Source organism: Myxine glutinosa, chromosome 2, assembly GCF_964187855.1.
Source record: "Myxine glutinosa chromosome 2, kmMyxGlut1.1, whole genome shotgun sequence".
Taxonomy (NCBI): domain Eukaryota; kingdom Metazoa; phylum Chordata; class Myxini; order Myxiniformes; family Myxinidae; genus Myxine; species Myxine glutinosa.
In genome coordinates this window covers 103,822,277-103,844,104 of record NC_136262.1, presented here as the reverse complement: position 1 = coordinate 103,844,104, position 21,828 = coordinate 103,822,277, and the positions used below count along the sequence as shown (strand labels likewise).

Below are 21,828 nucleotides of genomic sequence, written 5' to 3'. Positions count from 1 at the left end.
TAAATAATCCATATTGGCAACAGAGTGTCCCATGGAACTCCCTGGAATTGAGTCAAATTGCTTCCATAATGTTAACTTAAAACGCCAGGAGTTTGGGACTTTATGACTCATCACGTCCATCATCTCATCTTTACTTCGTGAACAGTATGAAGTTATAAAGATGCTGCTTACCAAACCTGGAGCACCATTTGGTTCAAACTCGTGCACGTGCACTACAAGGGAACAGATTCCGATTTCAAACTTGCAAGCCTCACCTGTACGAACTGGTTCTGCATGCCTGCGAGGCCTGCCAGGCCATTTGCTGCGGCCAGCCGCTGCATGGTAGGGCAACTCTGGCACAGAAAAAGGTTACGCTATCAATGGTCAATAAAAAATAACAATGCCACAATTTACAAACAAAATCACCAGGGAAGAAGAAGAAGAGAAGACAAATACAGTCAGAGTTAACATAAACTATCAACAACCTCAATATTTAAACTTCTACATACAGATTCGGGCTTTAGCAGTTGGTTTACAACGCTACGCCAAAGGTCATGATTTGTAAGCCTCTTGCAATACATAAACTACTCAACAGAAAGATGTGTTGTGGGATTAGAATTTGGAGGAAATTAAGAGTGCAAATGAAGTTAGAAGTTAGTTACAAGTTAGAAGTTAGTGCAGGAAATTATAGCTGTCTCCCTTGACATATCACGGTGCCTTCGATACGGTCTGGCACCCCGCTCTGCTCACCAAACTCTCTTCCAATGGTATCCATGGAAATCTCCATGCATGGCTTGCAGACTTCCTCTCTAGTCGTAGTCAACGTGTGGCCCTGAATGGATTTCTCTCATCTCCCCTTCCTGTTCAGGTTGGAGTTCCCCAAGGCAGTGTTCTGGGCCCTGTGCTTTTTCTGGTCTTCATCAGAAACAGAGACCCTGGTGTTGGGCTAGCAGCTAGGGTGCCGGCTTAGGATCCTGGGTTCGAATCCCGGTCGATCGCTGAATTAACGCCAGGGGGGTTGACTCAGCCTGTCATCCTTCCGAGGTCGGCTAATTGAGTACCAGTTCACTGGTAATTCCCTGTTTGTCGTAAAAGGCGGCAAAAGGGGTTGGCGTCAGGAAGGGCATCCGGCCGTAAAACATTGCTTCAAAAAGGGGACCAAAAAAAACAACAACAACCACGGTTCCCGAAAAAGGCCAACCCCCGCTTTGCAGGGAAAAATGGCCTCTTAAGGTGGTTTATATCAATGATCTCTCCGACTCTCTGGAAAATCCTGTCTATCGCTTTGCTGATGACTCCACTATCTGCCGTTCCGTACCTCACCCCTCAGATCGGCAGTCTGCAGCCTCCTCACTCTGCAGACCTGGACAAAATCACGGACTGGTCAAACAAGTGGAACATGTCTTTCAATCCTGACAAATCTCACACTCTTGCTATGTCTCTCCGAAAAGATCGACTGGACAACCCTCCCATCTACTTTCTCAACAATCCTCTCCAAGAAGTTCTGTCACTCAAGCTTTTGGGTCTCACTATCTGCCATGATCTTTCCTGGGAAAACCACATTTCCAAGCTGGCCTCCAACGCCAGTCGCCGACTGGGCATCCTCCATTGTGCGAAGTCCTTCCTAGGCACACCTGAGCTCCTCACCACATACAAGGCTTTCATCTGTAGCTCAATGGAATACTGTTCTCCCCTCTGGGCCGGTGCTCCGTCTTCACACCTAGCTTGTCTTCACGCTGTTGAAACCAAAGCGTTCAGAATCATTGGAATCTCCTGCGATGAAGCTAACTCCGAGGGCCTTTCACTCACTCACCGCAGGTAGGTTGGTGGTCTTTCTGTCTTCTACCGAATCCTCTCCGGTCTTGCTCCCCCAGCTCTCTCTGTGCTCTGTCTCCCAAATATTCCTACAGGTCGCACAAGATCTGCCAGCAACCCTCTTATGGTGAAACTGCCAAAATCAAGACTCTCTATTCACCTTCACTCCTTCATTTCTCTTTTCTCCCACCTCTGGAACAAACTCCCACTCTCTTCAATCCCACTCCCCCCTCCAAGTCATTAAAACAGCTGTTAATCACCATCTCTTATCTTCCTCCATCCAAAACCTTGATCTTTTCTACCCCCGCTAATTATCCCCAGATCCACTTTTTTGAAATACCGACTTCTTTCCTGGAAGTCGGAGCAGTGTCCATGTATCTTCTACCTCTCCCAACCCCCCCCCCCCCCCTCCACTTCCTTCCCATGCCCGCTCCCCCCCAAGCCCTCTCCATCCCACAGATCTCCCGATGTCCCTGTTCTCTGCTGTTGTACTTGAGTGCTTCCCTCTTTCTCCCCATCTTGTTTCCCGCTGCCTTTATCTTATGTTTTATGTGTCAGTTTGTTTTTATGTGATTAATGTTAGCTCCTACACGAGCCTCGATCTTGTACTTCGTTAATTTTTTTAGTCTGGTCAGTATTTGGACTGACACTGGTAACATGTAACCTAGTGCTACCTGCCGCATGGTCGGGTCGTCGGCGACTAAACCGACACCACTCGCTGGCTTTGCTAGTGGGGAGGATGACTGACATCCTGCCAGGACCAAAGACAACACCTGGCAAAGGGCAAATAAGCTCCCATAGGGGGCCAACGGCCATCCAGTAAGGAGATGGTGTCTCCTAAAAAACAACCATCTGGTTTGGCCTGGATCAAGTCATACCAAACACTTTAAAATAGTACGTGCTGCTTCCTTGCTTGAAAAGGATAGAGCACGGACAATCCCCTTCGGTTGGCATCCATGGGGAGGAGGAAATGCTCGCTGAGTACAGTGAGAAAAGCGGCGCCATTTTTATGACGTCGCTGGTACCCAGAGTATCCCGAGAAGTGATTGTAGTGACGGTTCTACCCCCAAGCTCAGTGGGTTTGTTGTGTTTGTCTTGTCAGAGTGTCCGTGTGTGTGTGTGTGTGTGTGTGTGTGTGTGTGTGTCTGTGTGCCAGCTCTATTATGAGCCTTAGCTCGTTTATCATTATATTAAAGTGGCTGTTGGGAGCAGCAACTTCGAATTATGTATACCTCTGCAAGCAGCAGCTTCGTCCATGCAGAAAACAACCGAGATGCCAGTTCCTCAGCTTGGCCATGACCACAGCATGACAGACCAGAGACAACAGCTCCCAAGGAAAGGGAGAGGCCTCCACTCTGGGCACAGAAATGCACACTTATATCAATGTGCTCTTCATAAGATGGTGCAAGTGCATTCAAAAGTCACAATAATCTATAGTGAAAACCTGATCTATCTATCTCTATTTCTATTTTTCTCTTTCTCTCTCTCTCTCTCTGTCTGTCTCTCACTCACTCACTCACTCACTCACTCACTCACTCACTCACTCACTCACTCACTCACTCACTCACTCACTCACTCACTCACTCACTCACTCACACACACACACACACACACACACACACACACACACACACACACACACACACACACACACACACACACACACACACACACACACACACACACACACACACACACTCATCCTCTGCTCCTCCAGGATGCAGGATTTTACCCAAAAAACACCTACTTGGTTAAACGGCCAAATGCTTGCCCACCCCTGTTCTTTCTCTCATTAGGGAACTGCCTTCCTGACGCTGAGGCTGTTCAATCCCACTCTTCCGCCCAGGGCTTGAGGTTGACAGTACACCATCTTGCATCATCCTCCATCCTTATAAACAATCATTTGATGCCCCCCCCCCCCCCCCACCCCTGAGCTGAAATCTGTGCATGCATGCACACAACATACACATGCTAACACACATACACATGCCAACACACATGCCAACAGTTCAGACAGATCGTTCATAGTTTGACGATATTAATGACGTCCAATCTTAGCAAGTCCCATTCCCTCCCGCACCTCACCTGCTGATTCTTCTCGACCAGCATCCGTAACTTAGACATGATATTCTCTGCCTCTTCAGCCGGCAGAATTCCCGCATCAAATGCCGCCACACAAGCACATGCCACTGCGTTCCCAATCGCCTGGTGCAGAACAATTACAGGTCATTGTCTTCAAAGAGAATAATAATAATAAAGCATGTGCAACCATGTGCAACAACATGTGCATGTGCAACAACATGTACAACACATGTGCAACATGTTCATGGGGACCGCAAGGCTAACCCCCACTCTTGCATGGAAAATGGCCTTAAAATGCCTGTTGTTGTTGTTTGTTGTATGTGCAACCCGTAGCGAGCACAGGCATATTCAACTGTAATTCTTTCAATTACAAATCCAATCTGCTGTTCGTATCACTGCTGAGGAACAGCTGTGCCACTGTTCATCCTCTGCCACATAGGTCATGGCAGGAATTTAGAATGCAGCCTCAAAATGGCCGACTCATTTTAAAAGGCAACATAGTAACATGTATGATTCACAACTCATTTTAATTAACTTGCACAACGCATTTCGTCTGGTAAGAGCGTTTGACATCATAAACACAAAAAGGATTCAAACAGAAAGGGATGACAAGCTGCACATTGTACAGGAGGGTGCATCAAACGCCCCAATTTTGAAAATTGGGTAATCAGGTAACCAACGAACCACAAAAGAATAATAGTTTCAAAGTTTTTATGATTCTCTCTTCGAAACATGACAAATTTTCGTTATTTTCTCTTTAAAACATGACAGTGTGGCTTCTTGTGTGGTTAGTTAGTGTGGCTTCTGCTGATCGCTTCCTCAAACGCAGGCTCGGTTCACAGGCCCTGTTGGGCTCAACAACTTGCACAACGTTCTAGAGGTGCTGCTCATACTGTGCTACCGACAGGAAGTCTGAGCTCAGCTTAATGCCGCGCTCGACACAGTCGTTCGTGATGTTGATTGCCTGAATCTTAGCCACTGATGCACAGTACATCAAGGGGGTCGGCCAGTCGCCAACACCGGGGAGGAGAAATGCCGGGTCGAGCTGGAACACTTCAAACACAAACCACGAGTCAGGTCTGTCCCACCAAGTTCACCAGAGTCGTCGACAACGTGATCGATGCCGAGAACTTTGGCTTGCCAAATGCGGCGCTGAACCACTCTGGAGGAGCCAGGAGAGCGCTGTCCGGCCTGAGATAACGCATGCGGAAGTTAATATCGCCTTACGCTTGTGGAGGAGCGAGGTCACTGAACAGTGCAAGAGGGACCAGCTCGGCGGTGAGGAACCAGAAATGGTGGAACCAGGACCCAGAGTGCCAACCAACCTCACAATTGGCCAAGGCGGCCCATTAGCGGGGGTCCCCGATTTTTACCCGATCCTGGCGGGTGGTCTCAACAAAATTGAAAATCCGAAATATTTTACAGAAATGCTATATGGGACTAGTGGAACAAAAAAAAAAAAGTATGACAAGATCAATATGAGAATATTTTAAAAAAACAAAAAAAAAACGGCCGGTTTGATACACCCTGTTGTATAGGCACAAAATGGCGAGAGCTCTTTTGGTGATTACAAAGAATGAAAAGTCTGTACGTGTTGGGATTCTTGCGTTCTCTCAGCACTGATCCCGATTAGCTTGCCTGCCTCTGGCCCGCCACAAATCCTGTTATCTGCTGAGGGGTGAAAATAGTACACGGGAGCTCGGGATGTTGAGATAGTCAGAGTTGGTTGAAGTGTGGGAGAACAAAAGAGTTGAGGAGTAGAGCGGAGTGGAGGGCGGTGAGCGAGTGAGTTCAGGACGAGCAGCTCAGAGGTCGTAGGACTGTGAGAGCAGGACCAGAAAATTCTCTTCCTGCCAGGCTCCACAACCATAACTCCTCCCCCCCCCCCCCCCCATCCCATCCCCAAACCCACAGTAGCAACCCTACACAAGCATTGCATGGGGATAAGGTTTCCACTGCCTGTCTGAATATCTGTCGTGTAACGCGATGGGCCATCAAAGCTCATGGGCATGGGATTAATTGTATTGAGTGAATAATTGTTCACTGCTTACCTTTCTTGTGATCATGAAAGGCCCAGCGACGTAGAGTCCGGTGGGTGGCAAAACGTGCTTTTCATTAAAAAAATTTCAAACTGGTATTTTATTTTGTTTTGGACTAATTGGAATTATTTAAATCCATGCTGGAAATTTTTGTGGGTATTTTAGAAGACAACTTTACCCTTTAACAATGGAAGGCAGGTTATGTGAAGGGGCAACGGCACTTCCTTTAGCGTATTCCTTGCGGCTTATTTTAAGAAAATATTTTCTCACTTTTGTTTGAGACCAAAAAAATGATTTTTGGCAGTGTGCAAGCTGGCACTACTAAATCTTGCCCAACTCCCATTAAGGCACTGGAATCTAAGTCACCGAGGGTAATTGGTGTCCAATGTGATTATGATACCAAGACGCAAGGCCTACTTCTCTTCCATCACAGACAAATGGCTGGCAGAGCAATTTTCTGCCACCTCATCTGTTTGTTTATACCCAACCAATCCTTTCAGCCTGTCGTTCCTCTCAAGTGCAATAAGGTAGCATGTTATCATCCATTAAACAGCAAACATTGTTATCCTATCCAGGTCAAGGTTATCACTCTCCTACAGGCCTTTTTTTCCTCTTCCGTCTGTGGATTCACTTAACGGAGACACATTTCAATACTTTAAACTGGTGAGCCATCGCCATTGCCATCTCGTGTTGTTCTCTATTCCTACTAACGAACATCTGATCTATATTATTCTCACTCTTTATGCTGCTCTCCTATTTTAGTCTCCTCTAGAATCAATTACTTTTGGAACTAGTTTACATTAAAAAAAACAATCTATCTTTAACTCTTCTCTCCCATCCAACTGCAGTTTCTTACTTGCTAAAATCGAACATTTCTCAAGTACTGTAGATTGGTTGGTCGTGTGTGTTATTCTGTCTGTCTGTATGTACGTCAATCACACACAGGTCACAATTGTAAACCGATCTTCACAAAACCTCACCGAATGGTCGAGTTGATCATAAGGAAGAAGCCTATTGATTTTGAGGTCCAAAGGTCAACATAGGTCACCAAATTTGTCATAATTTTAAAATCCTCAATTTTCATCGGATTGACTTGAATTTTGAAGAGGATTTGCATATTTGGTCTTTGAATTCAACCACAAATGATTTTAAAGGTAAAATTTGGATTTCACAAGGGATTTTCACATGTTTTAGGGATTTCACAAATATCGTGCTCTGCACAACATACTTGGTAAAAAAACATTTTTTCATAAGTATGTTTATCACTCCGGTTTGTGTGTGTGTGTTTGTCCGCTCACTTATACTTGCGTGCAGGTCACAATTTTAAACCGATCTTCACGAAACTTCACCAAATGGTAGAGTTGGTGATCCGACAGAATCATATTTATTTTTGAGGTCAAAAGGTCACAAGGTCAACATAGACCAAAGGTCAATAACCTTTTCGAATTTCTAAAATCCTCAATTTTCATCCGATTGACTTGAAATTTGAATAGGATTTTCATATCAGCTAACTGAATTCAACTACAAATTATATTTGAGGTCAACATAGGCCAAAAGGTCAACATAGGCCAAATTTCTAAAATTGTCAATTTTCATCTGATTAACTTATAATTTGAAGACGATTTGCATATCTGGTCACTGACTTCAACCATTAATTATTTTTGAGGCCAAAGGATGCTCTACTGAGTGCCATTCTACTTTGTTCTCTTTTACCAAGTGTCGCTCTATGAGTGATTTTTCAATTGTTTGTTCATTCGTTTTCTCTACATTTACTGTTTTACCTGCTTGCCTTTATCTACTTGTCCCCCTCTGTTCCATTGCCATTCCATGTCCCTTATATGCTAACTGTCAATTGCTTGGTCGTCTTTACCTCATCTCCCTGTTCCCCTTTTTGGTTGGTGGTGTTGACCTTTCAATCCTCTGTCATTCAGCTTTTCTACCAACTTTGATCTCTGTCGTTTAAAACACATTGCAGCATCAGGATATCCAGGAAGTAGTGAAAAGTTAAATGATGAATATAAATTAAAAGACCAAAATAAGGAAAACTACAAATTGCTCTTCCATGCAAAAAGACTTCTCTCTTATGCTATGGCATCTTTAGGCACAAAAAGACACCTTCAATATTGGCACAAAAATGTTACTGAAAGTCATAATTTTATAAGGTAAATATTAAAGGTCAATTGCTAATGAACAGGTTTAAAGACTCAATCATAAAATATTCTTAAGATGCGAACATAGACATTGTGCAAATGTAGTACCAAAAGGTTTAGCTCTTGAAACATGCCTCACACCTCCAATGATTGTCGGCTGATCAGGGCGGCATCGGCGAGGCAAGCAGAGAGACGGGACAGCATTTGACGAGACTTGTCTTGGCAATTAGCCTGACCACTTTGACAAAGAGCAGACAGAACGAGGCCTAATCCCAGCATGCAGCCATCTCTGCATGACACACAGCAGGTCAAATCAGGTGTATTTTTTTTTTTTTTTTTTAACTGCAGCACATTTGTTATTTGCTGTTAATGCTTCATTCTTATGCTGCAGAGACTATGCTTAAAGTGGTTTCTAACGATATCTGTGTTTCGTGTGTTCACAAAGCAAGATAAAAAGGGATTGTGCTAAAGATAACCCAAAACATCTCCAATGCGTCTCAAATGTGACTCCCATGATCATGATGGCAGTGCTACATTTTTTCATAATGCTAATGTTCAAATGTTAAAAACCACCTTTAGATGCTAATGCTAATCCTTTATGCCTTTAGATGTTATATGTTAGATGTTATCTAACATGTTAGATGTTAGATGATGTTAGATGTTAGATGTTATGATGTTTAGATGTTAGATGCTAACCTTTAGATGTTAATGCTAATTTAGATAATAATGCTAATGTTCAAATGTTAGATATCTGCATTTCACATTCATGTCAACAGGTTTCCATTCCTTCAATGTACTACTTCAGACACATTTCACGACACTTCAATGACAGTTTCTGATTTGGTATAAGAAGGTTGGTGAGAGTGTATTGGATTTCAAAAGCTACGTCTTCAAAATGTTTGCAATGGCCAATGTCAGGTGGTGGGAAGTTCTTAGCACCAATCTCAGATCTATGAACTTTGACTGCCCCTCAATATGAAGCTTTAAGAATGTCACAATATTGCACAATTGATGAAGTTATTGTGTTGAGTTGGGGAAGAAAGGGTGGACATTGAGAAAATTCGCTTTTGAAGGACTACTTTTACATCCTGTGTGTTATCAAGGAAAGACAATGAATAGTTTTATAAAAGAGAAATGCAGCAGAAAAGTGGTTTATGCTGCTTTAGCCTCTTTAAAACACACACACACACACACACACACACACACACACACACACACACACACACACACACACACACACACACACACACACACACACACACACACACACACACACACACACACACACACACACACACACACACACACACACACACCCCAACCCCCCCAACCCCCCCAACAAAAGGTTCGGTTCTGCAGGGTAGAAACAGAAAGTACAAGCTACCTCCTATCAAGATGTAAAAAAAAAATGTCAGAGCTGCTGTACACCTCAAGGCACAACAAAGTATGTCGAAGATTCCACTGGCAGATCTGCAAAAGTCCCAATACCTCAGTTCCAGAAAACTCGTGGAAACATAAAGCAAAAGCAATCACTGAAAACAAAGAGGTAATGCTCATGCATGACCTAATGATCCCATAAAGCATGAACATTGAACACAAAGCATTGCGACCGGATATAGTACTGAGGTACAAAAATAAAAGAAGGCATTGCTAATTGATGACAATCCCCCACGATTTTGGCCTAAACAATGCATAAATCAAGAAAATAGCGATATACCAAGCCCTCAAAATTGAAGTGAAAAGATCCTGGAAGCTGAAGAAGGCAAAAATTGTACCAGTGATTATTGGGGCAATGGGAATGATAAAAAAGAACCTGAGAGATTATTTTTTTTGACTTAAAAATCTTAAATAAATTTTTAATCTTAGATCTTAAAAAACATCCCTGGGAATATTAGGATAAACTAACTACAGTTGGAAGCTGTCCGAGGCTCATTGATGATCCTCAAAAGAGCCGTCAGAACAAAACTTTGAGAATAAGAAAACTTCACAAACTGGAATCTTGATCCCTTACTGAAATGGAGGTGGATACTTCGAGATCTGGGAGGACTCCGTTCCACCCTCTGAAACCTGCATATGGAGATAACAACCAATGGCACAGACTCCTCATAGTTCCACAAAAACTCTCCAAATTTCAACTACCACTTTCTGATTGCCTTCGAGCTATATTGTGCAAAGCATATCGAGAAATGATCAGCTTTATCAAGGCTACAAAAAAAGGAGAGACAAATGGATCCTTTGCAGTCAGTGACCTGATAATGTTAATACAATGCTCAGGTTACATTCAAACTTGATCAACTCTGATTTGGCAAATTGATTGATTGATTATCGGTATTAATCATCACAAGGAAGCTTTCCAGTTTGTTGGAATTGTACAATTGCATCGAGATGATAAAAAACAAAATTGATTTGTCTGTTTAGCATTCCGATCTGCACTGATGGCTCATGATGCATGTTGCCCATTTGTCCACTCATGCCCTGGTAATTCAAATAAAAGAACACACGTCTACAAATGTACGTGTCCTGAATGCAATTTATGCACAAGCTCATTTATGACACTGAAATAAACCTTAAAGTGATAATTAGACCAATTTCCCAGCATGTACGATCAAATTCCAGTTTAGGTGTCACTTACTTAGATATCTGCTCGTACAACAACGAAGAGAATCTCGTTAATCAACTTATCATGCTCTTTTGCCATTTCGATCTTTGCTGTCTCTATCTTCATCAGCTCAAAGTTTAGTCAATCATGCACAGTACCTTTATAGGTGCTTATAAAGCCAAAAAACACTGCTGCTATGAAAATGATGGATTCAACATTCGAACAAACCTTGTGCCTACAGGCAATCACTGCACATGGTGGAAGACATGCTACTTTATTGCAACTAGTGGTCACTCCCACTCTCTGGGCAGGAGTAGGCTAACGTTCTCGGCCCACCTACGTTGGGCAATGTGCTGCGGCACATTCTTGGAGATGCACTGAATATTTGAAAGAAATTTTATTGATCACAACATATCATCAATTTGAGAAGGTACCATTATATTCACACACAAAAACACAACACAACACACACACTTATTAGCAATTTGACGTTTGTTGATGACATGCAATAAACATATACAGAGTCGATAAGAAAGTCACTAAAGGGCCAAATTTATTTTCTTTTATAAAATGTTTCATATAAAATTTTATAAAATAAATTTTTGTAAAATATTTCTATTTTATGAAATGCCAAATAAATTTATTATTTATATAGTCACTAAAATGCCAAAGAGCAGAAGGTCCTTTCCTCGGTAAAAAAAGGTTGGACTAAATTTTCTGCACATCACGAGCTGTGTTGCAGGTCCCATGATCACCGGCATATTGCTAGTCAAGCAATATTATTAAATGACGCAAAATGTTTCTGGGTTAATCTATCCGAGATGATGCAATACACAAGATTGAGCTCCACCATTGCACATTATGAATATTCCAGTAGACAAGAGCCATGATTGTATATTCAAGTTCGACCGAGTCTGTCGATGGAGCTTTTCTCATTAGGGTCCAACCCCTCTTTAAGGGGGGAATGATACCTCTTTGCAATAAAGTTTTTTAAAAACGTGTTTATTTCTCTTTTGAACACGTTTTCAGCAACAATACTCTATTATACAATACAATACCATGAAATCATAGCAGTTAATTATTCTACAAAATGTATTTTGGTCAATGGGAGCAACAATCTGGCCTTGCTCCCCCTGCTCTGTCTGTGCTCTGTCCCCCAAATATTCCTGCAGGACGCCCAAGATCTGCCAGCAACCCTCTTCTGGTGAAAATGCAAAAAAATCAAGACTCTCTGCTCACCGTCACTCTTTCATTCCTCTTTTCTCCCGCCTCTGGAACAATCTCCCACACTCTCTTCAATCCCACTCCTCCCTCCAGGTCTTTAAAAGAGCTGTTCACCACCATCTCTTATCTTCCCCCATCCAAAACCTTGATCTTTTCTACCCCCGTTAATTCACCCCAAAGCCACCTCCTTAAAATCCGTTTTCTTTACTGAAAGCTCTTGTAGTCAATTTGGATTGGATCTTGTAGTCAATCTTGTTTATCCCATGCACCCCGCCCCAGCCCTCTCCCTTCCACAGATCTCCCGATGTCCATGTCCTCTACTGTTGTGCTTCCCTCTCTCTCGCCCTCTCTTGTCTCCCACTCCCTTTATATGTTATATGTGTTAGCTCTTACAAGAGCCTCAACTTGGTATACAAATATATATATATAAATATCTCATATTACCAATTTATTGCCCTTCTGCCACTTTGTTGATGTCTTACTAAGAGCTTAGACCTTGAGAAGTCCTATTAATCCATTCAAACTCAGCAGGTGCTTGAAACTACATGTGGACTTTATGACAAACTTTGTATTTGGAGAGAAACTGTTGGTCATGTTTAATATGTTAAAGAGGTGGAATTGAGTCTGAGCAGATCTAACGAATTACGTACGTGTGCTCCAACTTTTCTTTGAAGCAGTAGTTTTGCAAACTCTCAATACCATCCATGATGCAAGCGTTGACTTCCTGGTTATTTGAATTCCTGCAGTACACGGTCATCAAAAGTGCAATTACACACACCTCTTCAAACCATCCCAAAAATAAACATTCCCAAAGAAATTGGGTCACCTATGACTTAACCCAAATGCATCTGATCCTGCTGGATCTTGGCAGCAAAGCACACTCGAGCATGGTCAGTACTTGCAATGGAGACTTCCATGGAAAATATTCTACGCTACGAGATGGCAGGATAGCTCTGACCTGATTGTTCCTAGAATTGTTCTTCTGTGTAGTTGACTCGGATTTAAGCTACATTCCTGGTGCAGTGCATCCATGTGCCTCTGAATCTAAAAATGCACCATCTTTTGAATGTGGATGTTAAGCTGATTGCTCTACCTGCACTTTTTTGGATGTTAAAGTTTCCATGCTCTTTCGCAAAAATAGAAGGCAGCTGCCATTCAACTGCCTCCTATTTTTTTTAGAAATATACATTTACAGGGTGTTGAAAAAAGATTGATACAACTGTGACTTCCTGCCATTTCTTTGTTTTTTGACCTATACCGTTTTCCTTTTCAGGGTTTGGTGATGTTATCGTGGTATTTGTTCCCTGGGATTTCCAACTCCGTAGCTCAATTATGCCATTGACAGTGGAGCAGAAGACAAAAGTGGTGGCTCTGTGGTATGAGACCAAATCATATGTAGACACCCGCTGGAGGTTCTGCCGGGAATACGACCTCAGAACACGTGATGGACCCAAAGATTGTGTCATTTAACGTATTGTGAAACATTTTGAGCATAAGGGTACAGTGCACAACCAGATCAAGGGCGACAGTGGCAGGCCAGCATCAGTAACCAAGAGCCAAGCCAACAGACGCCATGCGGGATTCTGCAGTGGACAGTCCCAAGAAGTCCCACTGCCGGCGCTCCCAGGAGCGAGACATCAAACCAATATAAGTCTGGCATATCCTCACTAAAGAACTGAAGCTTTTCCCATACATCATCTCTATTAGGCATAAACTGAGTCAAGATGACATGAGAAGGAGACTTCATATGTGCAATTGGCTCAGTGATAGGATGGAGCGGTATCCAAACTGGATCAACCTGATGTGGTTCAGTGATGAAGCCCATTTCCACTTTAACGGTGCCATCAACAACCACAACATTTTCTGGGGGGAAGAACCACCTGAGACCTACACGAAAGTTGGACAGAACTTTGGAGTCAGGATCAATGCCTGTCTGAACATCATGGGGCACAATCAATCAATCAATGTTGGGGGCACACATCGAGAAAGTCAATTACAAGGATTTTGCGTAAATGCCAATTTCAGACCTTGGGCTCTCACTAACTCTAGCAGTGACTTACTGCAATCGCAATCAGTGATAGAAAATACCATGTCATAAGCTTTCAATAAATGTTTGGTTCAAATTCCTGAGGTTTTTGTTTCTTTGTAAATAAACGTTCAAAGTTGTATCACTCTTTTTGAAACACCCTGTATGTAGCTAAACTCTCTGCTTGGAAATTAAATTAAATGGGAGAAGTAAAGAGATGTAGATGTTCCGTTAATGGTGTGAATGGGGTTAGAAGATATGAATAAAAGGCAACTAAACTGATAAATCAAGACTTCTTCATTTATTTCATATGCAGCCTGTGGCTGTTGGTTGCATCATTGCTGGGAGCATGGCTGCACTGCTAATGCAGTGCCCCTTGTAGATTAGAGCATGAATTTGGAATTTGACCAGGCTGCTGGTGATAGCTCGTCTACTCTGCGAAGGTCACCATGGGATCTTTCACGTCCACCAACTAATGTTGGCAGATGGGATGGCATTCATCCGATTTCCTTCTATTCTTCTATGCATCAACAACCAAATGGAAAATAGAAAATCAGTTCTTACTTTAAAACGTTCTCCGGTCTATTGCTGCAATGCTCACCTGACTGCTCGTGAAAGTAGGAGGCCAAGTGCAAGGCCCAAGTGCATCTGAACTTGGCTGGCATTTCCAGAAAGCAGCTGACCCGATATACATGAGCCAAACACAGTGATGACCTGAAGCAGGCGATTCATCCGTGATGGTCCTAGCATAGGCACCAGCAGTGCAAGGCCAAGGCTGGCACAGCCCCTTGCCATAGTACGACAGGAGGTTTCACCCAATGAACACTGGAAAAAATGATACATGGCATCTCTTATTCAACATTTGTTGTTACAAGCTGGTTTTTGTATTCCGATACTGCAGCCCAACCCCATAACTGCTTATAAAATAGCTCAATTTGATGACACCAACTGCAACGTTTTTGTTCATCACTTCCGTTGTTGTGGTTTTCATCCACTGTAAACATTTTCGATTCCATGTACTATTAATGTTGTCGTTTGAGGGAAATGGAGGTTACTATTTTCAAAAGGTAAAAAAGTTAATGTTTTAAATGAAACCGGAACCGGATGACGACGAAGAAGAGGAAGAGGAAGAGGAGGAGAAGAAGGCGGGGCGAGTGAGTCGGACAAGAAAGCCGAGTTGCTTTGAGGTCCTGAGCGAACTTTGGTGAACGAAGGTCACGTGTGAACTTCGGGTTTCCCAGGAAAGGGATTCCTGCGACAGAGTTGTTATCGTTGTGACAGATCAACCTGCGTGTCAGGTTTTGTGGTTGATTCCGGAGAGAATCATCAGAGTGTCGTTACGCCACGAGAATGGGGCGTCGGCCATTTTGACTCGCGCAGGATTTGCGCATCGTTCCAGGTTTTTCGCCTCGCTTTAATCATTGTCACCGCATTCAGACGTGGATCTGGTGTGTGTGTGACGTGGCTTTTGAGTGGAAAATCTGCGGTTCGCCGATTGGGAGCCGTGAAACGTCCATACCCGAGGGTGTGATTTCCCAGTCGCCTGGAGGGCACCTTTGGATTTCCCAGTCGCCTTGAGGGCGCCTTTGCGCAGCTTGGGCCGTGTGACTGTGACTGTCAACCCAATGGGATTCTGGTCTCGATACGGCATAGTACGGACGATCGCTGGAGCGGATCGACTTTGGCTTGAAGCCGGAATTAATTTTGGCTTGAAGCCGCGAATAGAGACATTGGGAAAATTCTTCTTTTCGCTCATTTGGAGCACAGTGAGTTATATTGTACGAACCTGATGGTACCATCATAGGAAATATATATTGGTTGTACAATTGATTACTATTGTTTTTGTGTTGTTATTCTTGTGTGACCTTAATACAATATTTGTTTGTTGGTAACAATTGGTGTGGTTTCACCATTGATCTTTGACACAGAATAACACATCTTTCTGCCGTGACTCCTCTCGGAGCTCGGAGGTACACCGTGACCAGGGGGTTTGGGGAGGAGCACGTAACAAACGTTTTTGTAAACTCTTGCCATGTATTCCTGTTTCAACGTTTCTTTCCTGCTCCCAAAAGTTTAAATTTTATTCCTTTTTTTTTTAAAATTCAGGGGTCAAAGCTAATACAGAAAAGAATGACAGGGTTGGAAGCTGATAAACAAACAGAGGGATGGGAGCAAAACAATAGATACACACTTTCAATGAACCAGAACATAAGGATATAATCTTACCGCCTATACTTGTGCCACATATGATTGAAATCCCTTTAACGGTTCACAAAGTATGACTATAACAGATTTTCAATTGAAGGTCACATGACCTTTGACCGTTTAAACCTAAAATTTAATCAGTTCATTTTTGTAATCACAGTACATACTTGTACAATGTTTGGTCAAAATCCCTTCAATGGTTCACTAATTATCATGGTAAGAAAATTCTGCTACACACGCACACATGCACAGGATGGACTACCCGAAAACATAATATTTCCGGCATCTTCGGCTACGGAGGCATTAAAAAAAACCAGGCCATTAAATATCGACGAAAACATTAATTTACACCATCATGCAATTAAATTACTGTATTGTATTCATAGAATCAAGTATTCAAATTGTGAAAGATACTAAAATGGCACAAAAACAAAGATTTCTCTGATCACCAGCTTCACCACCTTATAATTGCATTTATTGGTTAGTGGGATTTTTTTTCCTTGCATCACTGAAGCAGGTATGACAATAAGCAAATATAATGATAGTTTGTTTTTGAAATTGCATTTTTGCTATATTCGAATCCGTCATATTTGTCAGTATTAACTTTACTAGGTCGTATAGCCAACATATTACCTGTATGGATTATTCAAGAAATGGTCATTTGTAAAACTAGTATACCCACAGACTCCAGGAGGGGCAGGAAGGGTCATTCCTCTTTGGGGTATATAGATTACAGTCGATCTTTGGGCGGGTCTCAAGAACATTGGGTGCGTGTTCATTTACCAAGTTTATTGTGAAGAGATCGCCAAGTGGTTTAAGCATTCGAGCAAGCATTGCATTCAAAACCATTAAGGAACGGCTGGCTTGGCAAGCGCAAGCTAACTGCTTGGTAAATGAGCACACCCCGAGCTTCTCCCTTTCAGTTTCGTATGAAACAGCAGGAGCGAGTTTCAAAAGTTCGCAACGAAAAATGCCACGGTAGCGGCAGAAAGGGCCATGTTATTAACCCAACATTTGTGGGTTATATAGAGTACAGTAGATCTTCGCTCAGTTCTGTTAGTAAACCTTACTTCACGGATGTCGGGATTCCTCCAAATTTCTGCATTTAGTGTTATAAAGAGCATTAGCGACTGTTTAAAAAGCTAAGCATACGTGTTTGTGGTTTATAATATTTTTACTTCCTGCAGAAGCCGTTCCTCGCACGGAAGCGCCATTATAACTATAAGCTATTTATGCACGTTGTCACTGCAGGAAGAACGCCTTGGGAGAAGTGGGACATTATTAGTATTAATACTGTTTCGTAATAACATTAACAATATGCGATTATCATTAATTTTGTTATTAAAAGCGTCCTTTGAAAAACGCCACGATAAATCTTCTTTGGAAATACACCACGATAAAGCTAATTTAACATTTATATACACCTTAACGTGCATCTCCATTGAGGGCAATGGCGGGCAAACTCGCTCGGGGGGAGAAAAACCCCTTGGGGAGGGGGGCAAATGAATGCGCTACAACCTTCATTGTGTAACCCTTCATCATCCTGTCAAGTTTGGTTGAGATTGGATAAGTAACGACAGAATGTATTAGCGGCAAAAATTAATCATACAGACAGACACAAATGGCGTATTTTAGTATGATAGAATAAAGATAAGAATGAAAATGTACTTGTTGCAGCCAGGAGAACCCTCGGTCTGGACGCTGATGTCTCGAATCAAGCACACCCAGCAATGTCTCCAACACTGTATCAATCCAGACATTATGCTCTTCGGATGTTTGCTGTGAAGGTCATAATGATGAAGATATCACAACAAGGAGTGATAGAGAAATAAAAATGGCATAATCTAGATGCCAAGTCATGTATGAAATGCAGAGTACAGTGTGAGGTTGTGCATGTGCTCGTACCATGGCTCTGTCATCTACAGGAAGGCTACACTCAAACTTCAGAACAGCTGCAGCGAGGCCTCCCAATGCAAGAAGTGCATTTCCTTGCACCACAGGGCTGTCACTGTTTCACACAGATTCACAGCACATCACAGATAAATCACAAAAGTAAATGCTTTTTGGATAAAATGAGTTTATTTTCAATTACAAGTTTCGCAGCAGTGGGAAATCAGTTTCCACCCCTCTCCCTCCACCCCCCCCCCCCCTCAAGTTCAGCTCCTGTAGTCCAACACAAAGTTAATTTGCCATAAGCTCTTTGGCTCACTAATGTTGCAAATTATGCAGCCATTATCTTACCAAAGGTTCTCCTGTGACTCTCATTGACAAACTCAGAAGTGGCTTTTACATGCGACCCACAGGCAGAGAATTGTCGTTTTTAGGCCGCATTAACAGGGAAGACAAATCAGGATATCTGCTGCACCCTTCGTGTATTGAGGCGCTCCATTATGAAGGAATTATGTTGACCTAGACTGGCAGGATTGCCTGGAGGTACGCTCACTCGGCTCTAAGCTATCGCGCATGAGTCTGAACCTCGTCCCAGCTATAAACTGTCATCCTGGTGCTTCACAGGCAGCTTGATTTGATTAAATGTGTGTGCTGTTCCACGGATGGACGTTAATCTGGGTGTCCCCTCTACAGGCATTAGTTGGTGGACAATGAAGATCCTTTGTGAAGAGTAGGCGAGCTATCGCCGGCACCCTGAACAAATTCCTTAATTCTGAGTCAGCGTGGCAACCCAACCAGGATTGGAGCCTAGTAACTGCTGCGGTTGATGTTCAGGTCCTCCATCCAGTTGAGAGAGAGTAAGCAGTGGTAAATCAGTAGTGGATTGACCAGGATAGAGTCTGATTCATGACCCCCACCATTAATGGCACAATTTAAACCAACATGGTATTACAATTTCGAGTTTGCAGAGAACTTACTTTACTGACGATTTGAGGATCTTTGTAAGTGCATCCCGTGCCCTGAAACACACACATAAATGTCATGATCATACAATATCACAATAACATGAAAGCAAGAATATGTAACTCAGGGTGACACAAATAAATTAGAAGCTACTACAGAGATTTTAAAAACAAACAAACAAACAAGCCAAAAATTCACAGTTGGTTTACCAACCAGAGCCAAGCTGTGCAATGCAACTGATCTGTCTCTGCCACTTCTCGACCACGCCTCTGCTCCAGCTCCAGCTCCCCATTGCGGCCCTACATGCAATCAGAATGAAATTGAGGCAAACGAAAAAAAAATCTTTGCTTTTCTAATTGTGAATCCAATTGTAAAAAATCCAATTGTGAAAATTTACAACATTTCCTAACATCGACTAGATGAACATCTACTGTGCCACAACAAAGCCACTTGTTCATAGCCAATCGCAGCAAAAGCTTCCAATAAGCTCAAGCTGATTGTATCAAGCCGGCATAATTATTATTCGTCAGCTCCCAAGTACAGGCAGGAATACCATATTTAGTAGTGGTCAGGTAAATGTAGTTATGGTGCCAAGAACAGAGGTTGGGGGCTGGCATGATAGTCTTGAGATATGCATACTCGTGTCTGACCTGTCTGACCTGGATTGGAATCTCATCCCAGCTACAAACTGTCAGCTTGGTGTTCCACATGCAGGGCGAGACATAAATGTGTGCACCATCTATCAGATGGATGTTAAGCTGGGCATTACGTCTGCTGGCATTAGATGGTGGATGTCAAACAACAGGCGTGTCCTTCGTGAAGACTATTTGAGTGAGCTATTGCCAGCATCGTGAACAAATCACAAATTCCTGTTCAAACAAACAGGGACATTAGCGGCACAGCCTTGGCTCCCAGGAAATGATGCTGCTCGCAGACATGTGCTGCATACAAAAGAAGAAAAAGCTCCAAGGACAAAAATGCCGCATGAGAACTGTTTAAAATCAGTGATGGCAAATGAATCCTATTCTCTAAACAAGACTAACAAAACCAAGCAATTCGGTAAAGGTTGTGTACCAGAATGTAAAGCATATGCCGAGCGACGTGAGTGAAAATGCAACATGCGAATAAACAAAGTTTGCTTTAAATACAAGAAAAGACATGACCGATGAACTTGTTAATTCAATTTTATCTACCAACAATCTTTCTTCTTTCAACTTACCTCCACCACACTGTGCACATATAATAGTTAGATAGTCCACGTCTAAAAGCAAGGCAGTGCCAGTAACGGGTGCTATTTCATGTTTACATATTGAAAATATTGACTTGAATGTCTCAGAGGTTCATTTCAGTTCTGGCACAAGCCTCATTTTCATCAACACGTTTAAATGTCAATCACACCAATTCACGTTTGATAACCAACAATTGGGACTTGTGAATGTGTTACATATTTAGGTTCGGGCTATTAGTATTAATAATGTACCAAAGAGCAAAATTTTTGGAAGCAACCCTATTAGCGTGACCTTACCTGCAACACAGCATCAAAGGCTCGTTCCATGAAACCGAGCCACGACTGAGGTAGTAGCAGACATCGCAACCACTCAGATGGTTGGATGGGCACCTGAAGAGAGAAAATTGCTGACAATGGACCATTCAGCAGTTTCATCATCCCTCGTGCTCTGATTGCCATCACAATTTACCAAGGATAGAACACTTCATTTGAAAAGCGTAGTTCTGTGAATTTTCAAATATACAGTGCCTTCAGAAAGTATTCACACCCCTTCACTTTTTCTAATTTTGTTGTATTACAGCCTGAATTTAAAATGGATTAAATTTAAAAAAATTGTCACCGATCCATACAAAATACCCCAGCCAACAACGTGAAAACATGTTTTAAGCCTGACAAAATATTTTGCCTCATGCTCTTAGAGTCTTTCTTTGGGTAATGCACGGAGAGCAGCAACGAAGGCTGGAAAGGGTGGAAATGCGAATGGTTCGGTGGATGTGCAGAGTATCTTGAGAGAGAGGAAGACAAATGATGAATTGCGAAAGATGATGGGAATAGAGTCTGTGATTGATGCTGTAAAGAGGAACAGGTTGAGATGGTTTGGTCATGTGTTGTAGAAGGATGAACGTGACTGGTTGAGAAGAGTGATGGAAATGAATGTGGAAGGAAGTAGAGGACGGGGAAGACCGAGACAGACTTGGCTAAAGATGGTGGAAGAACAAATGCGGGCAAGGGGGTTAAACAAGGGGAGATGCAGAAAATAGGGCAAAATGGAGAAGATTGTCATGGGGACCGCAAGGCTAACCCCTGCTCTAGCAGGGAAAATGGCCTTACAATGCATGTTGTTGTTGTTGTTGTGCTCTTAGAGTCTTTCACGTGCCTTTTTGAAAACTCCAGGTATGTGTCATGTGCCTTTTTCTCAGGAGTGGCTTTCGTTTGGCCAATCTCCCATAAAGCCTAGATTTGTGAAGTGATGAATGACACTGTTGTCCTTCGTGTAGGTTCTCCCATCTCAGCCAATGAACTCTGAAGTTCTGTGAGAGTGGTCATTGGGATCTTTATCACCTCACTGACCGAGGTCCTTCTTTCGCCGGTTGCTCAGCTTGATCTGACGGCCAGCTCCAAGAAGAGTCTGGGTAGTTCCATATTCTTTCCATTTCCTTATGATGGAGCTCACTGTGCTCTTGGGAAGTCTCAACACTCTATAAATTGTTTTATAACCTTCCCAAGATCTATGCCTCCTCACAATTCTATCTCAGAGCTCTACGAACAGTTCTTTGGACATCAATGATCGAGTTTCTGCTCTGACGTGCACTGTCAACTGTGGGACCTTATATAGAAAGGTGTGTTTA

At 42.6% G+C, this 21,828-nt stretch overlaps 2 protein-coding genes across 4 annotated transcripts in view; one reads left to right on the top strand and one right to left on the bottom strand.

Annotated features, from left to right (window-relative positions):
- ICE2 (interactor of little elongation complex ELL subunit 2) overlaps nucleotides 1–11,898 on the top strand; it is a 62,073-nt gene extending 50,175 nt beyond the window's left edge. Inside the window, exon 16 of one of the 2 annotated variants that reach the window (XR_010983341.2) lies at nucleotides 11,837–11,898. The gene's annotated coding sequence lies outside the window, so the exon portion shown is untranslated. Of the gene's footprint in view, nucleotides 1–10,905; nucleotides 11,031–11,836 lie in introns of those variants that run through there. The other variant, XR_010983343.2, reaches the window with a different exon arrangement.
- Nucleotides 1–21,828, bottom strand: part of FOCAD (focadhesin) — a 101,948-nt gene that overhangs the window by 13,820 nt on the left and 66,300 nt on the right. For both annotated transcript variants that reach the window (XM_078772741.1, XM_068107602.2), the window contains 11 exons: nucleotides 20,498–20,590; nucleotides 19,186–19,271; nucleotides 18,987–19,028; nucleotides 18,025–18,127; nucleotides 17,788–17,898; nucleotides 14,516–14,739; nucleotides 12,539–12,628; nucleotides 8,207–8,354; nucleotides 3,880–3,999; nucleotides 3,027–3,149; nucleotides 255–332 (listed from right to left, as the gene is read on the bottom strand). In XM_078772741.1, the coding sequence (XP_078628867.1) occupies nucleotides 255–332; nucleotides 3,027–3,149; nucleotides 3,880–3,999; nucleotides 8,207–8,354; nucleotides 12,539–12,628; nucleotides 14,516–14,739; nucleotides 17,788–17,898; nucleotides 18,025–18,127; nucleotides 18,987–19,028; nucleotides 19,186–19,271; nucleotides 20,498–20,590 (1,218 nt within the window). The remainder of the gene's footprint in view (nucleotides 1–254; nucleotides 333–3,026; nucleotides 3,150–3,879; nucleotides 4,000–8,206; nucleotides 8,355–12,538; nucleotides 12,629–14,515; nucleotides 14,740–17,787; nucleotides 17,899–18,024; nucleotides 18,128–18,986; nucleotides 19,029–19,185; nucleotides 19,272–20,497; nucleotides 20,591–21,828) is intronic.